The sequence below is a fragment of the Varroa destructor genome, unplaced genomic scaffold (genome assembly GCF_002443255.2).
Source record: "Varroa destructor unplaced genomic scaffold, Vdes_3.0 BEIS01000003.1, whole genome shotgun sequence".
NCBI lineage: Eukaryota > Metazoa > Arthropoda > Arachnida > Mesostigmata > Varroidae > Varroa > Varroa destructor.
Window position 1 is genome coordinate 53,644,911 of NW_019211456.1, and position 16,047 is coordinate 53,660,957.

At 36.7% G+C, this 16,047-nt stretch overlaps 1 protein-coding gene across 4 annotated transcripts in view; it reads right to left on the minus strand.

Annotated features, from left to right (window-relative positions):
- Tsp (Thrombospondin) overlaps positions 1-13,271 on the minus strand; it is a 128,298-nt gene extending 115,027 nt beyond the window's left edge. For 3 of the 4 annotated variants that reach the window (XR_002671931.2, XM_086982742.1, XM_086982743.1), the window contains exons 1-3: positions 12,787-13,270; positions 12,437-12,597; positions 3,564-3,655 (exon numbers count right to left, since the gene is read on the minus strand). Coding sequence is in view for 2 of the 4 variants with exons in the window: in XM_086982742.1 (XP_086838868.1) it covers positions 3,564-3,655; positions 12,437-12,597; positions 12,787-12,905 (372 nt within the window). In the remaining 2 variants the exon portion in view is untranslated. Of the gene's footprint in view, positions 1-3,563; positions 3,656-12,436; positions 12,598-12,786 lie in introns of all 4 variants that reach the window. The other variant, XR_015323157.1, reaches the window with a different exon arrangement.
- Positions 13,272-16,047: the final 2,776 nt, after the last annotated feature.

The following is a 16,047-nucleotide window of genomic DNA, read 5'->3' on the forward strand; positions in this document are numbered from 1 at the left end:
CGTTTTAAAGATACATTATTTTGTTTAAAGCGCAATTAGTTCTAAACTAAGTCCATTGATTTGAGGTTATATTTTATTTATGATTCTGAAAAAGAGCAGAATACTTTGTTGAAGTCGATAAAGGCAGTGGTAGAATAATCTTAAAAAAATGCTAACATTTGCTCTCAATTGCGCAGCACTTAGCCCTAAAGATCCTCTATACTTTAAGAAGCATGAGCTAGTATCAATCAAAAAGCTACTCGAAATCTTATTGGTTAGAAACCAGAAATGGTTATTAAAACTCAGAGCCATGGTTAGGCTTATATAAAGACAATAAAGATGTGCTGAACAAATCTGTAAAGCGTCTCTTTGCTATATGCGGGATCGAATTCGACAGAATAACATGCCTATTGCAAGCTAACGTTCGCCAATATAAAATTCGATGAAAAAACATATTGATCAGGTGTCCAATACATCAGGATAATGCTTTCTATTTCAGTATTTTTAGGACCTTGTTTACTAAATAACAATAGTGTTTTATAATCCGTTACTATAAAGCGTGTAAATGAGTGTACACACACATATACGTGCTAATCATCTGAAAAAAGCCCCAACGATTTTCCGAAATTTTGTGTTTATATTTGGCTTGAGAACGATGTCTGAAAAATAAGTGTTGCAATAGGAAAATATAAAAAGCTCCCAGAAACCGTCTTAACTTAGTTTAGAAAGTGTTTCAACAAAATTTCGTGTTGGTTTATACCGGTAGTGCTGTAAAATTTAGGTTTTTGGGAAACCTAGGTCTTTTTTTAATTTAAACCTTAAGTTTTAGAAAATCTCTATACCGGTTTAATATACCCGGGGAACCAATTTTAGTGACATTCACACAATAGACGAGGATTAAACTGAACCATTGCAAAATTCCCTTTCAAATCGTGTTTGTCAAGTCATAAGGGTTCATTCAAAATATTCAAATTAAAAATTTTGCGCCGGCTAGTGAGCTTTGATAATGTCCTAGTATAACCAAATTTCCAGTTTTCTTTTTACGGCCTTAAGGAAGATAGAAGGTAGTTTCGGCATTTTCAAACTTCACTATCTGTAGGTTCGTGTTTATGTTTAGGCTGAGACTTGGTGCACTGCTTCTTTGGAATAGGAATCTTCTTTGTTTGTTGTACCATCACATCTTGGCGTGTCACCGCCTGTTCTCCACGCTGACAAAATACAGGACTCAAAGTCTGCATATATTGCATTTTTCATTAGCCCTTCACTAAAAAAAATGCAGCTAAGAAGATTGGCACCGGGATAAAATTGAAGGATGTGTAATGATAATATTCAACAGAAAAATAAGAGTTAAGCCCCGAAGACTTTCCATACGAGCATTTCAAAGAAGTTCATAGTACTCTAAGGGACTGTTCTATTATGAAGCTCTTAAACCCGGTTAAAAGAAGAATGTTATATGAAGAACTCGACTTGAATTATTTTCCTAAACTAAGAAATAGGCTAAAAGGACTATAGACAGGATAGCTTTGATGCTATCGATACATTTAGCGTTAATTAACTGCGTTTGGCTTCTACGGGCTGGTCTGAAAACAACTGTAGGTAAATTCGTGTGGATGTGCGAAATACGAACAAGAGAATCTGGGAAACAGGTGAGTTTGAATTCTGGTAGAGTGCATTGTTCATGTAACTAAACATACATATTTATTTTCAGACATAATTTTGGAAAAAACAGGTATATATACAGAAGTAATTAAAAATATAACACTGAAAGATACTACGAAAGTGTAAACCGAATAATAAACCGTTGCTTGCTTGCGCTAACTTCTCCGTTATATATATGTATATTGATGAAAACAGTTTAAAAGTATTTAAAATATTCTCCAAATCCTAGAATGGTTACATCTCAATCTACGTAAATCTAACATGCAGAGAGTATAATGGCGGAAATTGCGATGTTGCTAAAGTGGACAGTAAAATAATAAAAACTTCTCTTTTTATAGCAATGTGTAAACGATAAAAGGGACGACAAAAAGGACCAACGGGGTGCTGACAAAGGTGAGGTACGGGAACAAGGTGGTGTTGATTAGAAAGAATGATTCATGAGAACCAAATGTGACAAGCAAAACACCTAAATTGATGCTATGGTACTATGTAGATCTATAACAAGACGAGGAGGTGAATAAATATATGAAAGCGAATGAAAAGATATGATACATTTTTGACATTGTGTGCGTTTGCCGTAGTCTGTTGTCCAGTTGTACAAAGCAGGGCGATGCAGTTTTCTAGGAAGTTCGGTAAAGAAGGAGAACTTTGGTGGCTATGCATTGTTTAAAACGAAAATATAAGGAGAAGAATGAATCACACTGAAGCGAGTCTGATATGATTTGAGGCACGATTGTACGATGTACGGCTTGCTCTTATGCTGATATAAAAAAAATTTTGAAAAACGAAACTTTTTGATATTCGGGTTTAGACTACTGCTGGCAGGCAACTATGTACCGACAAACGTTTATCGTATGATCCAGAGATATGTGAAAAAATGTTATGTCCTGCCTACCTTCGAACTCAAATTACTGTCGTAAAAATTATGAAGAATGGTTGCAAATCGTGACGGAGTGGGCCTAATTGGTTTCGAATAGAGACAGTTATAAGTAAAGTTATGAATGATATTATCAAGGTACTGCAGAAAATGAGTTAGCGGTGGCTATCTTTAATACTCGAACATATAATAATTTACAAATGAAATTGAACCCGCAGTATAAAGGAACGTCGCCGGAGTTATTGAGGTGCAGGCAAAGTAAATATTTGTAATGGTAAATGACAAACTGGATAAATTTGTACCCCACTCGTCTAAAGGGGACGTTGTGGGGAATCCACAGATAGGAACAGTTCATAATATCATGATCGTCTTGAAAGGAAAGTCATGATTAATACAGAAAGGACACCGTTCGCGCTTTTGTGGGCGCAGCTATGGTTGATAGACGGCCAGAACTTCAAACTCGCAACAGTATATTTTGCTTAAGTCCATTAGTGCTCAATTCCACGAATTCTGTCACTAGAGTTTAGGTCTCCATATATGACAAATTACTTTCTACACTGTGTTAGCTTAATTAGTAGTTACTTAATTTATACGAGTCGTAAATTATTTTTTATTTTAATTTAAGTAAAATATTCTCAATGGAAATACATGGCATTTAATTTGGATTTTCTCAATAGATTAATAAATAATTATGGCTTCTTACCATCTTGTTCCAGGTATTCGTATAATAGTATACAATAAACCAACTAAATACTTTTCTATATCCATTAGTAAGATTTTAAAGTATGCTTTACCATGCTTGACAATGAGCAGCAACTTCTTATCATAACAACAAACGCTGCGGGCTGTCTAAAAATATAGACATTTTTTTTATTTATATTATAATGTTGTATTTTACATTTTAATTTAATAAATAATTAATCTGAACAAGTTTCAGCCTCTCGCATAACATAGCAAGATAATAGGATGTGCATATATTTTACTAATACATGTCTAATAAAAATGTTACAAAAACAACATGTCTTGTACACCCCCGTGGTCATCATACCTTATTGATGAGTTTATCACACGCTGCATCGATTGCGATGATGACTTCTTTGGGAAACGTGCGATGTGGTCCGGACACCTGGGTTCTTTTGCCTTTAAATAAAGCACCAATTTATTATTAAATATTTTATTATCTTAATTAAAAGAATAGAAAATATTGGACTAATTATTCTTCGTTTAAATCCATATTTTTTTCATCAGCTAGGCAGCAGTTGTTTAACTAGGTAATAAAATTTAAACGTAGCTCAAGTAGATACCTACGTAATTGAAGATAGAAAAATACTGGTAATAAAAACTTAAATTATTCTATACCAAAAACCCTTGATCGTGATATACTTATTTAGGGTATATATATATAGAATACAATTGCAGAGACATTCTACACAGCTCAGTTTAGTAATTTGATATGTATAACAGAGTATTCGTAGTACTCTTCACCGAAAATCCGCACCAACAAAAACTGAAGCTTGTAAGAATAAATGTTTTTAGTAGGTGCAGGGCTCACAGTATTATTTCTTTCTGGCCTCGATGAGGCATTTGAGCCGCTAGCCCCTTCAAACAAATGTATGTCCTGCCATTAACTACAGAAAGTGCAGTGATAGCGTGTTTGTTTAATTGATTTAGAGACACACGGTGTGGTTTAAGTTTTAAAGCAAGGCTAGACACACTTCGTAATGTACTTAGACGCAGTCGTTTCAAACATTGAGTAACGAAATGCATAAAAACAGCCGGACATATTTTTTACATTTAAAATCTAATCTAAAGTCTATTTCTATATAAGCTGATATAGAGTCCTAATGTGTTAACCTTATTCAACTATTTGTTAAAATTAATTCGTAAATGCTGAACTTTAATTGGAAGATAAAGGCCGGTGACCTTCAGTAACAAAAATCAGTTGCTCCACAGACCATAGCTATTATACACAGTGGGTATGGTACGCCTAAAATCTTTTTAGGCGGTTGTGGACAACGTCTTCAAAATTGCTAGGTTTGGATCTGTTGTTCCGCGCCTGAGATATTAGAGAAAACTCCGCGCTGAAAAAGTTGCTTGACAGTAGTCAAGGAGATGAGGACAGAGATCCGAATTCCCCCTTTTCTTTTCGATCGCAGTCATTAGGCCAGTCATACACTATTATTTGGTGTGATTTTGTGTCTTTTTTTTTATTCAAAGGCACCTCATCCTTCGTCTTTTGGGCTATATAGTCAACTGCATACTTCCGTAATCCGACCGCCTCCATTGCCGACCGACTGCTATTTCGTACATAATCTGGTTTTTGGAGTCCGATACTCTTTCATAATTCTTACGATTTTACTACCGGTTCATGGTTAATAGAAAAACCACAAAAACCCCTGAAATTCGCTTCAAAAGAACCTATGGTCACAACAGAGTCGTTGTTATCGAAATCGTAAAACAACATCGTTATTATGAATAACAGCAATTATATTGGCGGTACTATTTTACTACTTTTAGTATTAGCTTGAAGTATCTATGTCTCTCCATGGGCGAGAGAAAATGGAATCGCATACTTGAACTGTGCGTAATGGCTCGAATATTTATATGCATTGTAGTAGAGAGCCATTGCATAACACGTTTCACTAAGTGTTTTTCCCTTCCACAGCGGTTTAAAATGCTTTTGCAGCAGTATGGTCACATGGCTTACCAAACAGAAGGAAGCAGGTTTCACATAAAAAAACACATAGAGATATTTAATTAGAGTATTTGTGATTAAACTTGACGATGTGTGCAATTTCAAAAGGATATTTGTCAGTCATTGATATATATATATATATATATATATACATTAACTGTGAAGAAGAAAAGATTTATTAATGAACGGAACAAGGACGGAAAAATTATTTGATAACAAGAGCAGGGGACAGGTTAAGGCTATTGCGTAAGGCAATTTTCCAAAACGCTTCAGAAGTATCAATCGCGAATTTTGAATAAACTCTTTAGAATGAATCCTGCTCTAAGTTACTATGTTCAACATATTTGACAATTTCACAGACTTCTGGCTTGTTTACAAATAAAAGACCTATTATATATTTGACCCACCGCAACATACCAAACTATAAAAAATGACAGTTTCTAAACTTTAGTTTTTACACGCCTGCATATATACATTGAAACTGCGTGTTAGCTCGTAAAGATAAACGAATCTTACATCTACGAAATTGAAGCAAATATATTGTCGGCTATTACAACAAACGCTGGATTAACCCATACTTCTATTTGTAATAAATATAAAGCACGGCTCAAAAATGTAAACGCTTATTAGGTGGGGTATGAGAAAATAACCTGCTAGAGGTTTTCTTACAAGCATTATCTGAGCAAAGTTTCACTAGTAAGGTAGAAAGTGATCCAAAAGGTAAATCAAATCAACAAACTCCAATACAAGACGCTATAAATATTGTGCTTCAATTTGAGATAGATTTTAAACATATTACACTTCAACGATCAAATCCGTTCCCACAAAACAAGAAAAATTGCATTGACTCATTAAAAAATTAAACATTAGCGCATTAAAACAGTCATAAACAACACAAATTTAGAAGAAAAATAAGAAATAAGATGAAAATGGAATTTTTGTAGCCGATGCAACAATACTGATCAACACAAAAATATGTCTTTTTGTAGTTTTATTACTACAATGGGAAAGGTCACCAGTCGTATTGAGAGACGCAAAAAAGCAAAGTTCTATACTATTTAATAGACACGGTGACACTCATAAGATGAAATCCGGAAGTAGATTTTTTGGCGCTTTCAGAACAAACATGGTAGATATTTCTATAAATTCTTATTATTTAATTAGCGGAAATTTCAAAGCCACTGAATAAATTATTACAAACAAATCAAAGGTTTGTATGGCCATGCGAACTTGCATTGCCAGCATAGCAGTAAATGTAAAAAAAAACATTTAAAAATACAAGAGAAGCTATTGTGTCAGACATATAGTATCAGTGCCATTTGCTCGATGTTTTTTAAATATTACCACTAGCGATAGATGTATCTGTCATTCTACCTTAGCAATTTGCCGTAAAGACTTACTGCCCCACCTCGTTCTATTCGAGAAACCTGAGCAAGGTCGAACAGTAATATGGATAGTAAGACAAGACAGATCGACACTCGCCACTACTAACAAACCTCCATATTTACTTTGGATGAAGCTATACCTTTACTTAAGTAAGAACTTCTGCAAAGATACATTTATGGAAACGCAAAGATAGCTCGAATAAGTATGAAAATGCGAATATACGAGCACGTTTACGACCTCTGTCGATTATAGAATCAAAAGTTTCTATACAAAATCAGTGTACTCCAATATCAGTTTTATGGACAGAAATCAGGCAAGCAACAACACATGAAAAAAAGAATTGGATTAATACCAACTGCTGAACAAGCGTCGCGAATAACGGCGCTACATGTTAATTCTGAAAGTATTCCATGGCATTTTTCTTATTGGTGCAGAAAACATATAGTGGTCGATAAGTAACGATGATACCATTCAAAAACCTCTCTCTCAATTTTCTACAACCGATGATAACCTTTTGTGAAAAGTCACCTGTTTTTTTATGTGACTCTACATGCACTATGCTAGTTTCTAAAGGACATAATACTTGGTGCTAAATGTATACGTCACCAGCAAATAACTTAAAGTTTTCTTAAGGGAAATTAGATATCGGAAGTAATCGTACAATATCAACTTCAAACATTTGTATAGTTTGACTATTCGAGAATACTACTACTCCACGATGATTCACAATTCACTAAGAAACGATTCAAGCAACTTCTCTTTCGGAAAGGATACATTACAGATCAATTGCCCCATATAATTCCGCGCGATGATGTTGCAGAAACACCTCCGAAAAATGTTCACTATATCAGACGTCGATCTCCATAAAAGAGTGGTCGAACTCTTGATGTGCATGTATTGTCTAAGGACAAAAAGACCCTAAATCTCCTAGAAAAGTTTTCCTAGGAAGAAATACACAAACTAAGCTTTCTATCGTACATGAAAAATGTGAATCATATGACAGACACAGAAAGGAAACAAAACTTGGTATGAGCTAGAAGGTTGTGTTCAGATTATACAATAATCTTGGGAAAAATGGAACATTGAAACCAAACACAAAACATTGGAGCAATGAGGATTATTATCTTAAAATATAAGGTGTTTAAAAACCAAATTGTTCAAATTCAAAAAATCGAAAATAACACTCATTTTTCCGAGGAACAGAAAGAAGTCGCAACACATTCTTTGTCCTTTGTCCGGCACTCTTCCTTTCGTCCAATTCACACCAATTCACTACTGTAGCGAAGAACTAGATACCTATTGATAGAAGAGTCACGTCGTATCAGATTTACTAATTTTCGATATGGGTAAATCTGCACAAGCTACTTCCCAAGTATCTACAGGTTTTTTTTTCCATAATGTAGGTCTTAAACGTCCAGGGGCATATAAAAATAGCAGAAGAGCGAGTGAAAATGATGACCGACATCTCGGTAGAAGAAGGCGGAAAAATGGGTGTCCAAGAGACAATCGGAAAGTCAGACAGGGTAGACGACAATGTTTGCAGTTAATGACTATCAATAAAGAAGAGGCTTTGCAAAAACTGATTCAATATCTGGGAAGATGAGGAGAGAAGGTAACCGTTGTCAAGGGTATTGCATCTTTCTTCAAAAATAAGTGGCTAGGAAAGGTATTTCTCTGAGTGCTAATTATTGGGAAATTAATGCAGAATGTAGTTCTGGTCACGTTCGTGTGTGATACGCACGACAAGTTTCTACTTCCGGATAAAAGTAGGAGGCGTGGCTCGACTAAAGCCCACGCAGACCTTATAGCACGAAATGTGGCAACTATCGTAGGCGTTTCTAGGCTTGCTTTGTCACTAACATCTTAGGACTGGCAGCTGCAATTGTATCATTTATGCCCTTTACGAGAGGTCGACCTACTCTAACGCGTGGGAATGATCCACAAGGATAATCCCAGTTACCCAGTTGCTTGCTGAGTTAGATCAAAGTGAAGACAGAAGCATGGCAGAGAGTCTTGTTCACCAGTGAGCTGTAATATCCACGAGAGAATGCAGAAGCAGTGATTATACCATGGAGGAAAAAAGACGAAAGCTAAAGGCCTGTATGGGTCACAGTCTCAGAAAATAAATCCTATATAGGAGAGCTGCTAAACCTTAAGCAAATTGTCGGCTTGAATTGCTTGATACCGGATACTTCCCAAGCCACCTGCTGAAAGTAAAAGAAGTTGAGACCAGGCTGGTTAGCTAGGTGATTATTTGAGAGTTCGGCGTTAAAGCTAACTAAAACCTCAAGCCGGGTGCACTGGCTTCGGTTGTATTGCGCTATCAGTGCCGATAAAATTCGCAGCGGGCTGTTACCATTCTTAAAGCATAAGATTAAACAAGTAGAAATAGAAGCGCTTAGGTTAGCAAGAACGGCACACTAAATCATGGTGCCTCGAAGGTTCAGAGCTCTAGCGGCTAAAATCCTGACGCAAAAGACCATCAGGGTGGCACGGGGTACTCGCTGAATAAGCAAAGTAGCGCACCGTAGGGCTGCTTCAACGGCTAACAAGGGGTTATTGGACCAGCGACTGTTTTGAAGACGAATCTAATGTTAAACAGTAATACGCATGCTCGACAGTAAAGTATGAAGTACGAAACCTTATTGCAGAAATGAAGTGCTCTCACGAAAATGTGAGGACCACATTGTTAATACAATAGCTCTCCCCAATATATTGTAAAGGTCTTGTAGCCAAAAAAAATTGTATGTTTATTGGATTATTGGAAGTTATAGTTAAAGCGTTTCAGGTTAATCTCCATATATGCACTCGATTTCTTTAAAACCAATATGCTACAAAAAAACAAAATTTGCTCCTCAAGCCAAATAGGACTAGGGTAATATAAGCGGGATGGCTGGTCGAAATGTAACAACAAAGACTCGACTATTGGTTACAAGCGTAAAGACGTAGTCAAAGAAGCTGAAGGAGGTAACAGCTTCGTTACATGATTGTGTAACTGCTAGATAACCTAAACTCTGAAAAGTTCCAATAGTCTCTTGACGACATAGAAAAGAGCCTGAATAGAAGCGACAATATGATCGACTCTGAAGATCTCGATGCGGTTGCTATCAGCTACGCTCCTTCTTGATTGGTAAGCTAGAAGATGCCTCCAGTTAATCAATGACAGGCGTAAGTTCTCTAGCTTCAGTGGCAACACTAGACCATAGATGTATATGGGCCAATCAATAAAAGGAATCTCGATTATCACATGTTGCGAATGAGCAAAAAGGTCTCAGCGATCACCGGAATTTAACTTGTGAAGTGAGAGGGACAGCCACTCGAAATAAATCGAAACTTCTATCAAACAAGAAACCAAGATAAGGAAATTAAACATGGAGATGATGAATAACGCGATCTGCAAGCGGTCCGATACGCTCCAAAACGCTCCTGAACATGGAAACGTTATGGGTATATTGGCGGACATTTGTCGGGCCACGGAGCTTGAGCAAGTTACATGATCGACAAACGAAAATGCAGGTACTGATGAGAAAGGAAATTGTGTAAGGAAAAAAAAGAAAAAAATGCCGGAGACTACGAGCTATTTAGCTATCCTTCTAGACGTATGCAACGGCTCCGATTCTATGGAGTTAAGACATGATCGACTGAGACACGATTTTAAAAACCCTAAAGATAAAAGACGTATTCCCGTATCTTCCACGCGTTATCACTAGCTAACTAAGTGATCGAAAAATCCGAGTAGAACATGCAAAGCTCTAAGTAATGTGGCAGAGTAGATGAGCGGACACCAAAGGAAAAGGTAAAGGCTTTTCTACTAATTAACAGAAAAAAGTGCAAGATTCATGACATTATTATAAAAGGCTATTTAGCTTAACCAGAGAAGTTGATTCCGCACATCGGAACGAAACTTGACCAAAGCTCAACTGGAAGCCTACACATAGTGCAAACGCTCAAGAAGGCTAGTTCGGCTGCACGGATTGATGTCGAGCGCCAGAGGCCTCTTGAGAAAAGGAGAGTGTCACCTGCACCAGTGGCGTATTCTAGAGTTTTTTATGCAGCTCCTTTATAAGCAAAAGCTGTACAATCAAAAAGAGGTGAAACTGACCTAGCGTAAGCATAGTGGGTTTTCGTACTCCGGATAAGCAGAACGTTTCGAACCATTTCGACCTTTGCTACCATGATCGTGAAGACGATTGAAAGGTACAATGAGAAAGGTCGTATAATCAGGCGCTCATTCAAGATTATCCTAGAAGAACACTCTCTAAAATGCAAAGCGAGTAAGCTCAACTAACATTGCTGCTTGGACTAAGCAGGTAACACCAGAAATTTTCGGAGGAGTTACCTTTATCGGCCAAAAGTGTCTCCGAGCGTATCCTCATAGAATAGGAACGACGGAATCAAATTGTACATGTGTAATACTGGTTTGTGCAGCAATGTAGCTAAGACACTGGAGCACTGCATACTGCTCGAGAAAGAAAGGACAGAAGTTAAAAAAACTGGGACAGTTATTTAGGACCGGTACCATGATGAACTAGATGCTTCAGTAAATAGGATTTATGTAAGTCTCGAGGCATAACTAAAGACAAAGAGAAGCGTAAATCGAGTAGCTATTGAAATTCGAAAACGTTGGTATGAGTCTTACACTGCCACGAAAAATACCTAAAAGGTAGCCTTAATATCCATATTTGATTTTTATACATTGAACCTAAAAGTCTCAGTTATGCCTTGAAGAGCAGTTGCGAGTTCCAGTAATCCACAATATGTTTTAAACGGAAATATGTGCATAAATTTCTTTCTTCTTTATACTTGTAAGGTTGTAGCTGAGTCAATTCATTTGAACGATTTTGTGATGAAGTGTGATTTATAATCGCTGGCATTATGATAACTTTCTAATTATTCTTGGATCACTCCATATTGCTGACAACACTTCCATGTGGTACAAATTCCTTGGGCTCCGAGCGCCATATATTTGTGGTTAAGCGTCCCTGTTGCCATTCTGAGACTGGTAGTGCGGTTATCGGAGTTGCACAGTTGAATATTTGATTAATTGTAGGAGGATAACTAATGCTCCTGAAAATCAGCTATCATCTTTGTATGCGTTTTTTGTAACAATAATTATGTAAAACTTCGCATCACAAATTTTAAAAAAAGGCCTTTATCGTATCCCATTCGAATTCATATTCAAATGGAATTATATGAAAACAGTTATATAAAAAAAATTCAGAAAATGAATATTGCTTGGTGTCGAAGTTTTTCTTCCTCGTGATAACGCAGTCGTAATAGGTTTGCCCACTAAACTCACAGATACAGAGTTGCTTAGGTCTGAGACAGAACGTAGACGTTCTTTGCTTTGTGTTGAAAATTAGCTTTCTGAAGCAATATTTAATGGTGGCGCCGAATGTAAAATTAGAAACATATAGTCACTGTCGAAATCTTGATCAATACAATTCAGATCTCAAACTGGCGTAACGACATCTAATACTACAGCGTGAATTGCTATAGCCAACGCAACTTAATAAAAATTTAGAGAAATTCAAATTAGTTTATCTTGCCGTTCACCTTGAAATCGGAAGCTTGAGATTCCCTTTTGAAATACAGGCCATAATGCGATTAGGAGTGATAAGAAATCTAAATGTAAATCTATGCATACAAAGTTAGGATTAATTACAGCCTAGAGAAGAATGAGACCAATGTTGTGCAAAGTAAGATTTTGTAAATAAATAGATAAATTAACGGTTGCAGGGATCCAATATGCATACATGTGTTTTCTATTGCTGATGGAAACTTAACAACCTTTTGATCACTCCGTAGATATTGCAGCTACGTTACCAAAAAATACTCACCCTGAGGCCCATTGGTTTCCAACCGAATATTTATCTTGTCCTGCACAGAGAGTGTCACTTTATGTTTAGAAGGTAGCATGAATACCTCTAAAAGTATCTGCTCAGTAAGCGCATGACGGAGCGCGGTATTTCGCAGTACAAGCATCGCCGATTGGTTCGACCTGGTCATTTCCCAAAATGCGGTTTCATTAGCCAATAATATATACAAAGCAGTTATAAAAGTGACGATGTAATAAAGCTAATTTGTATCAAGATTGAAGCACAAAGTAAAAGCTGGTGAAAATGCATTACATTTTAAAGTAAAGAGCATAACAAACAGCTTATTTAACTAGTTAGTAAGTAGTTCCCACCGTATAATCGAATGAAGATAGACAGCCTTATCATGGTCCAATTGGAGGTACATTTTCGAAGCTTTCTGTTGTGCAAATACCGCCAGCACACTGAGTACTGTATAAAGTAACCACCACATCCTTGTGTAAGTTCTTCACCCACTTTTTTTCACAGCTTTTTTTTCAGTTTTTTAACGTCTGTGAGTTTCAACTGCGTAGGCAGACACAAGGATAACGAGAAGTTTAGAGTCACAATTCAATAATCTCATTTATAGTAACCACAAGAGCAACGAATTATAGTCACCTTTTTCACAGAAGACTAATAATTGCGCACCGGCACATGTAACACTTTGTTCTTCTAATGTGTTAATGCGAGACGTTAAGAAGACTAAAGGTGCCTTGTCTGTAATTAGGATCTTGGTGTGTCTGTCAACGAAGTAAGCATAGCTTTAGTGCAAGTGTTCTTGGTTAGCGGAATATGGTGGAAGCAGCCGTTGTGTGGGCGTAGCATAGGAAGAACTAACACCAGAATGGAAAGGAGGCGGCACTAATCGTCTCGTCAGTTGTTGAAAAACTAGGAGAGGCTTTCTTGGCAAAGTGCGATGTATGGGCGTCACTAACCAACAAGACGGCGTGGGTTGTCGTATGGACGGGCTGACCAACATTTTTAGCCATTTGATTATTTTTCAAGACGTTGTGTTTTATTTCAGAGACAAAGAGAAGTATTGTATGTATTGAAAACAGGAACGTCGAACGAGAATGGTGTGGGCGCCAGCCCTAAATGCGGTTCTTGTTACGTGAAAAATTAAACATGTGATCTCGCTTCACCTGATGATCGATACATGATGTGAATTACACAATTGTCAATAACCGTCAATAACAGCAAGATTTTAAAAATCTATACCCAACAGTATGTGCAACTAAATGAAAACCACTTATGTTTTAAATGATCGAATTTCGAAATTTATTCGAACGGTACTTCTCATGCAATGGCCAATTGACTCAAGTGAGGTATCGGTTTTAAGACGCTTTAACCCCCGCAAGAAAATGAGCATATAATATCTATATGGCAATTGCAACACTAAATTCTGCTAGCCAATAATAATAGGGGCATTTTCTTCATGTAAAAACGTATCATTGGCAAATGCAAAGGATTCGTATATTGTATCGCTTTCTGATCCGTGTGTTTACCTTGTACAAATAAGCTCTTATTTTGCTCATTTCGGAATTCGGAATATATACGATTTATCTACTATGCTACAATTATTAAGTGTATGTATGTCTGTCTATCCGTTTTAAATGGCCTCTGAGCAGTAATCGCATTGAGCAAATTTTTATGTTGGTTAGTATGATTTCATTCTGCGCCGGGCTGCATGCAAAATCTGGTCAGTCGGATAAACGCTTATTCATTTAACTTTTTTTGCATGAGATTTTTTAAACTTCGTTTTAAAACGTTGTTTAATCATTTAAGAAACTCTACAAATTGAGCACAGCATTCGGTTTTGAGATAGATTTCCTTTTGTTACTTGCCAATAGGATAAGATTTTCAGCGTAGAAATCTCATACTGGCACTCCCTACTGGCCGAATGTTCATTTAAAAAAAATCTGTTTGTCTTATTAATTATCTTATTAATTTAAGTATTTCTTCATATTGTAGGATATATGCAGTGCACTTGTAGATTAATTACAACGGCAGGATCCGGCAACTGCAAGAAGTCTAGTAAAGATTTTCCAATGAAAATGGAATCGCTCTAACGGCGCAACCAACCACTGCAGCGGACTGACAGGGTGACATGTTCAAGTTATTGGAGTTACTAAACTATACAAAATCTACGCTACACTGATTGTGATGTCAGCGGGTCAGACTAATGAAATCAATAAACAGCAAAGTGGGAGTGCGGCAAAGCTCGCGAGTTTTTTAATTTGAATGCGGTCTGCTTCAGTTATTTGTACAACGTGAACTTGCTTATCATGTAAAATGAAAGTGTTCTACAGATATGTTAAAACTATTTGATGTCAATTGGGGCGTAGCCTTGTAGTTAAATTTAATAATGCTCGATAATTTGATATTAGCTCGAAAATGTTATTATTGGAACAACCCTAATGCCGCATATCTTCAGTGCTACGCTCACGGTCCGTCTTTTGACTAAAAGATGAATAGTTACTACAATTTTTTACAATAATACAAATTAGCAACTCTCTGACATGCCCTATGAATTTCTGTTCTGAATATTCTAGCAAGAATATTTTGCTCTTTTCTCGAATGGTAAGCAATGCCTATCGTTGGTTAGCTTCACCTTCAAAGGATACCAAACGAAAAGTATATGCTGCTGTAATTTTCATGTTAGGTACATAAACCCAATCAAAGGCTTGGAACTTCACAATTCTGAAAGACAGAGGCATGCTTAATATTAAAATAGATTTTAAAAGAAACTAGTTTTAGAGCAGAGTTAGAGCGTGTCCTGGCTCAATTTCAGGACAGACTTCCCACATACAGGCAAATTGCTTGAATTCGAAGGTAACTCTAGTCAAGTTTTAGGACAGAGTCTCTACGTACAAAGAAGTAGAACTCAGAGTGCACCTTATAGGTATGTTTTAGGACCGAGTTCTTACGTACAGGAAATTTGTCTTAACTAACTTTTAAAGACGTATATCTTAATTTGGAGGTAGGATGAAAGTCCCAAGTACAAGGAGGTTGTTAGAATTCAAAAATCTAACTATCGGCCAAGAAAAATGTGAAAACTTAAAGACCTACCTCCAATCTAAGCCTTACTACAGAGCTCCCGCTTACAAAAAAAATTTGCTGAACCTCAAAGAGAGTTCTCTTGGCCAATGATTCCTACGTACAGGTAAATTGTTTTAACTTTGACCTAACTTCTACCCTAGAGATAGGGTAGAGTTTCTACGTACAGGGAAGTTGCTGAAATTTAAGGAGTTTAATTCTTGTCCAAGCTTTGGACAGTCTTTACGTACAGGGCAATCGTTAGAATTCAAGGAGTGTAATTTTTAGCCAAAATACAGGATGGAGTTTGCACATACAAGGAAGTTGTTTGGACTCAACCACTGAACTTTTGAAGAAGAAGTGATGCAGAGTTTAAGGCTCTCCTCTATTTATATGTATAGGAAAATTGTTAGAACTCAAAAAACTCAAATATGGCGCAAGATGTAAGACAGTGATCCCACGTATGAGGAATTTGTTAGAACTCAAGAAGGGCGATTCTTGTCTAAGCTTCAAGACGCAGTTTTCGCGTACAAGTAAACCGTTTTAATTTAAGGAGTAAC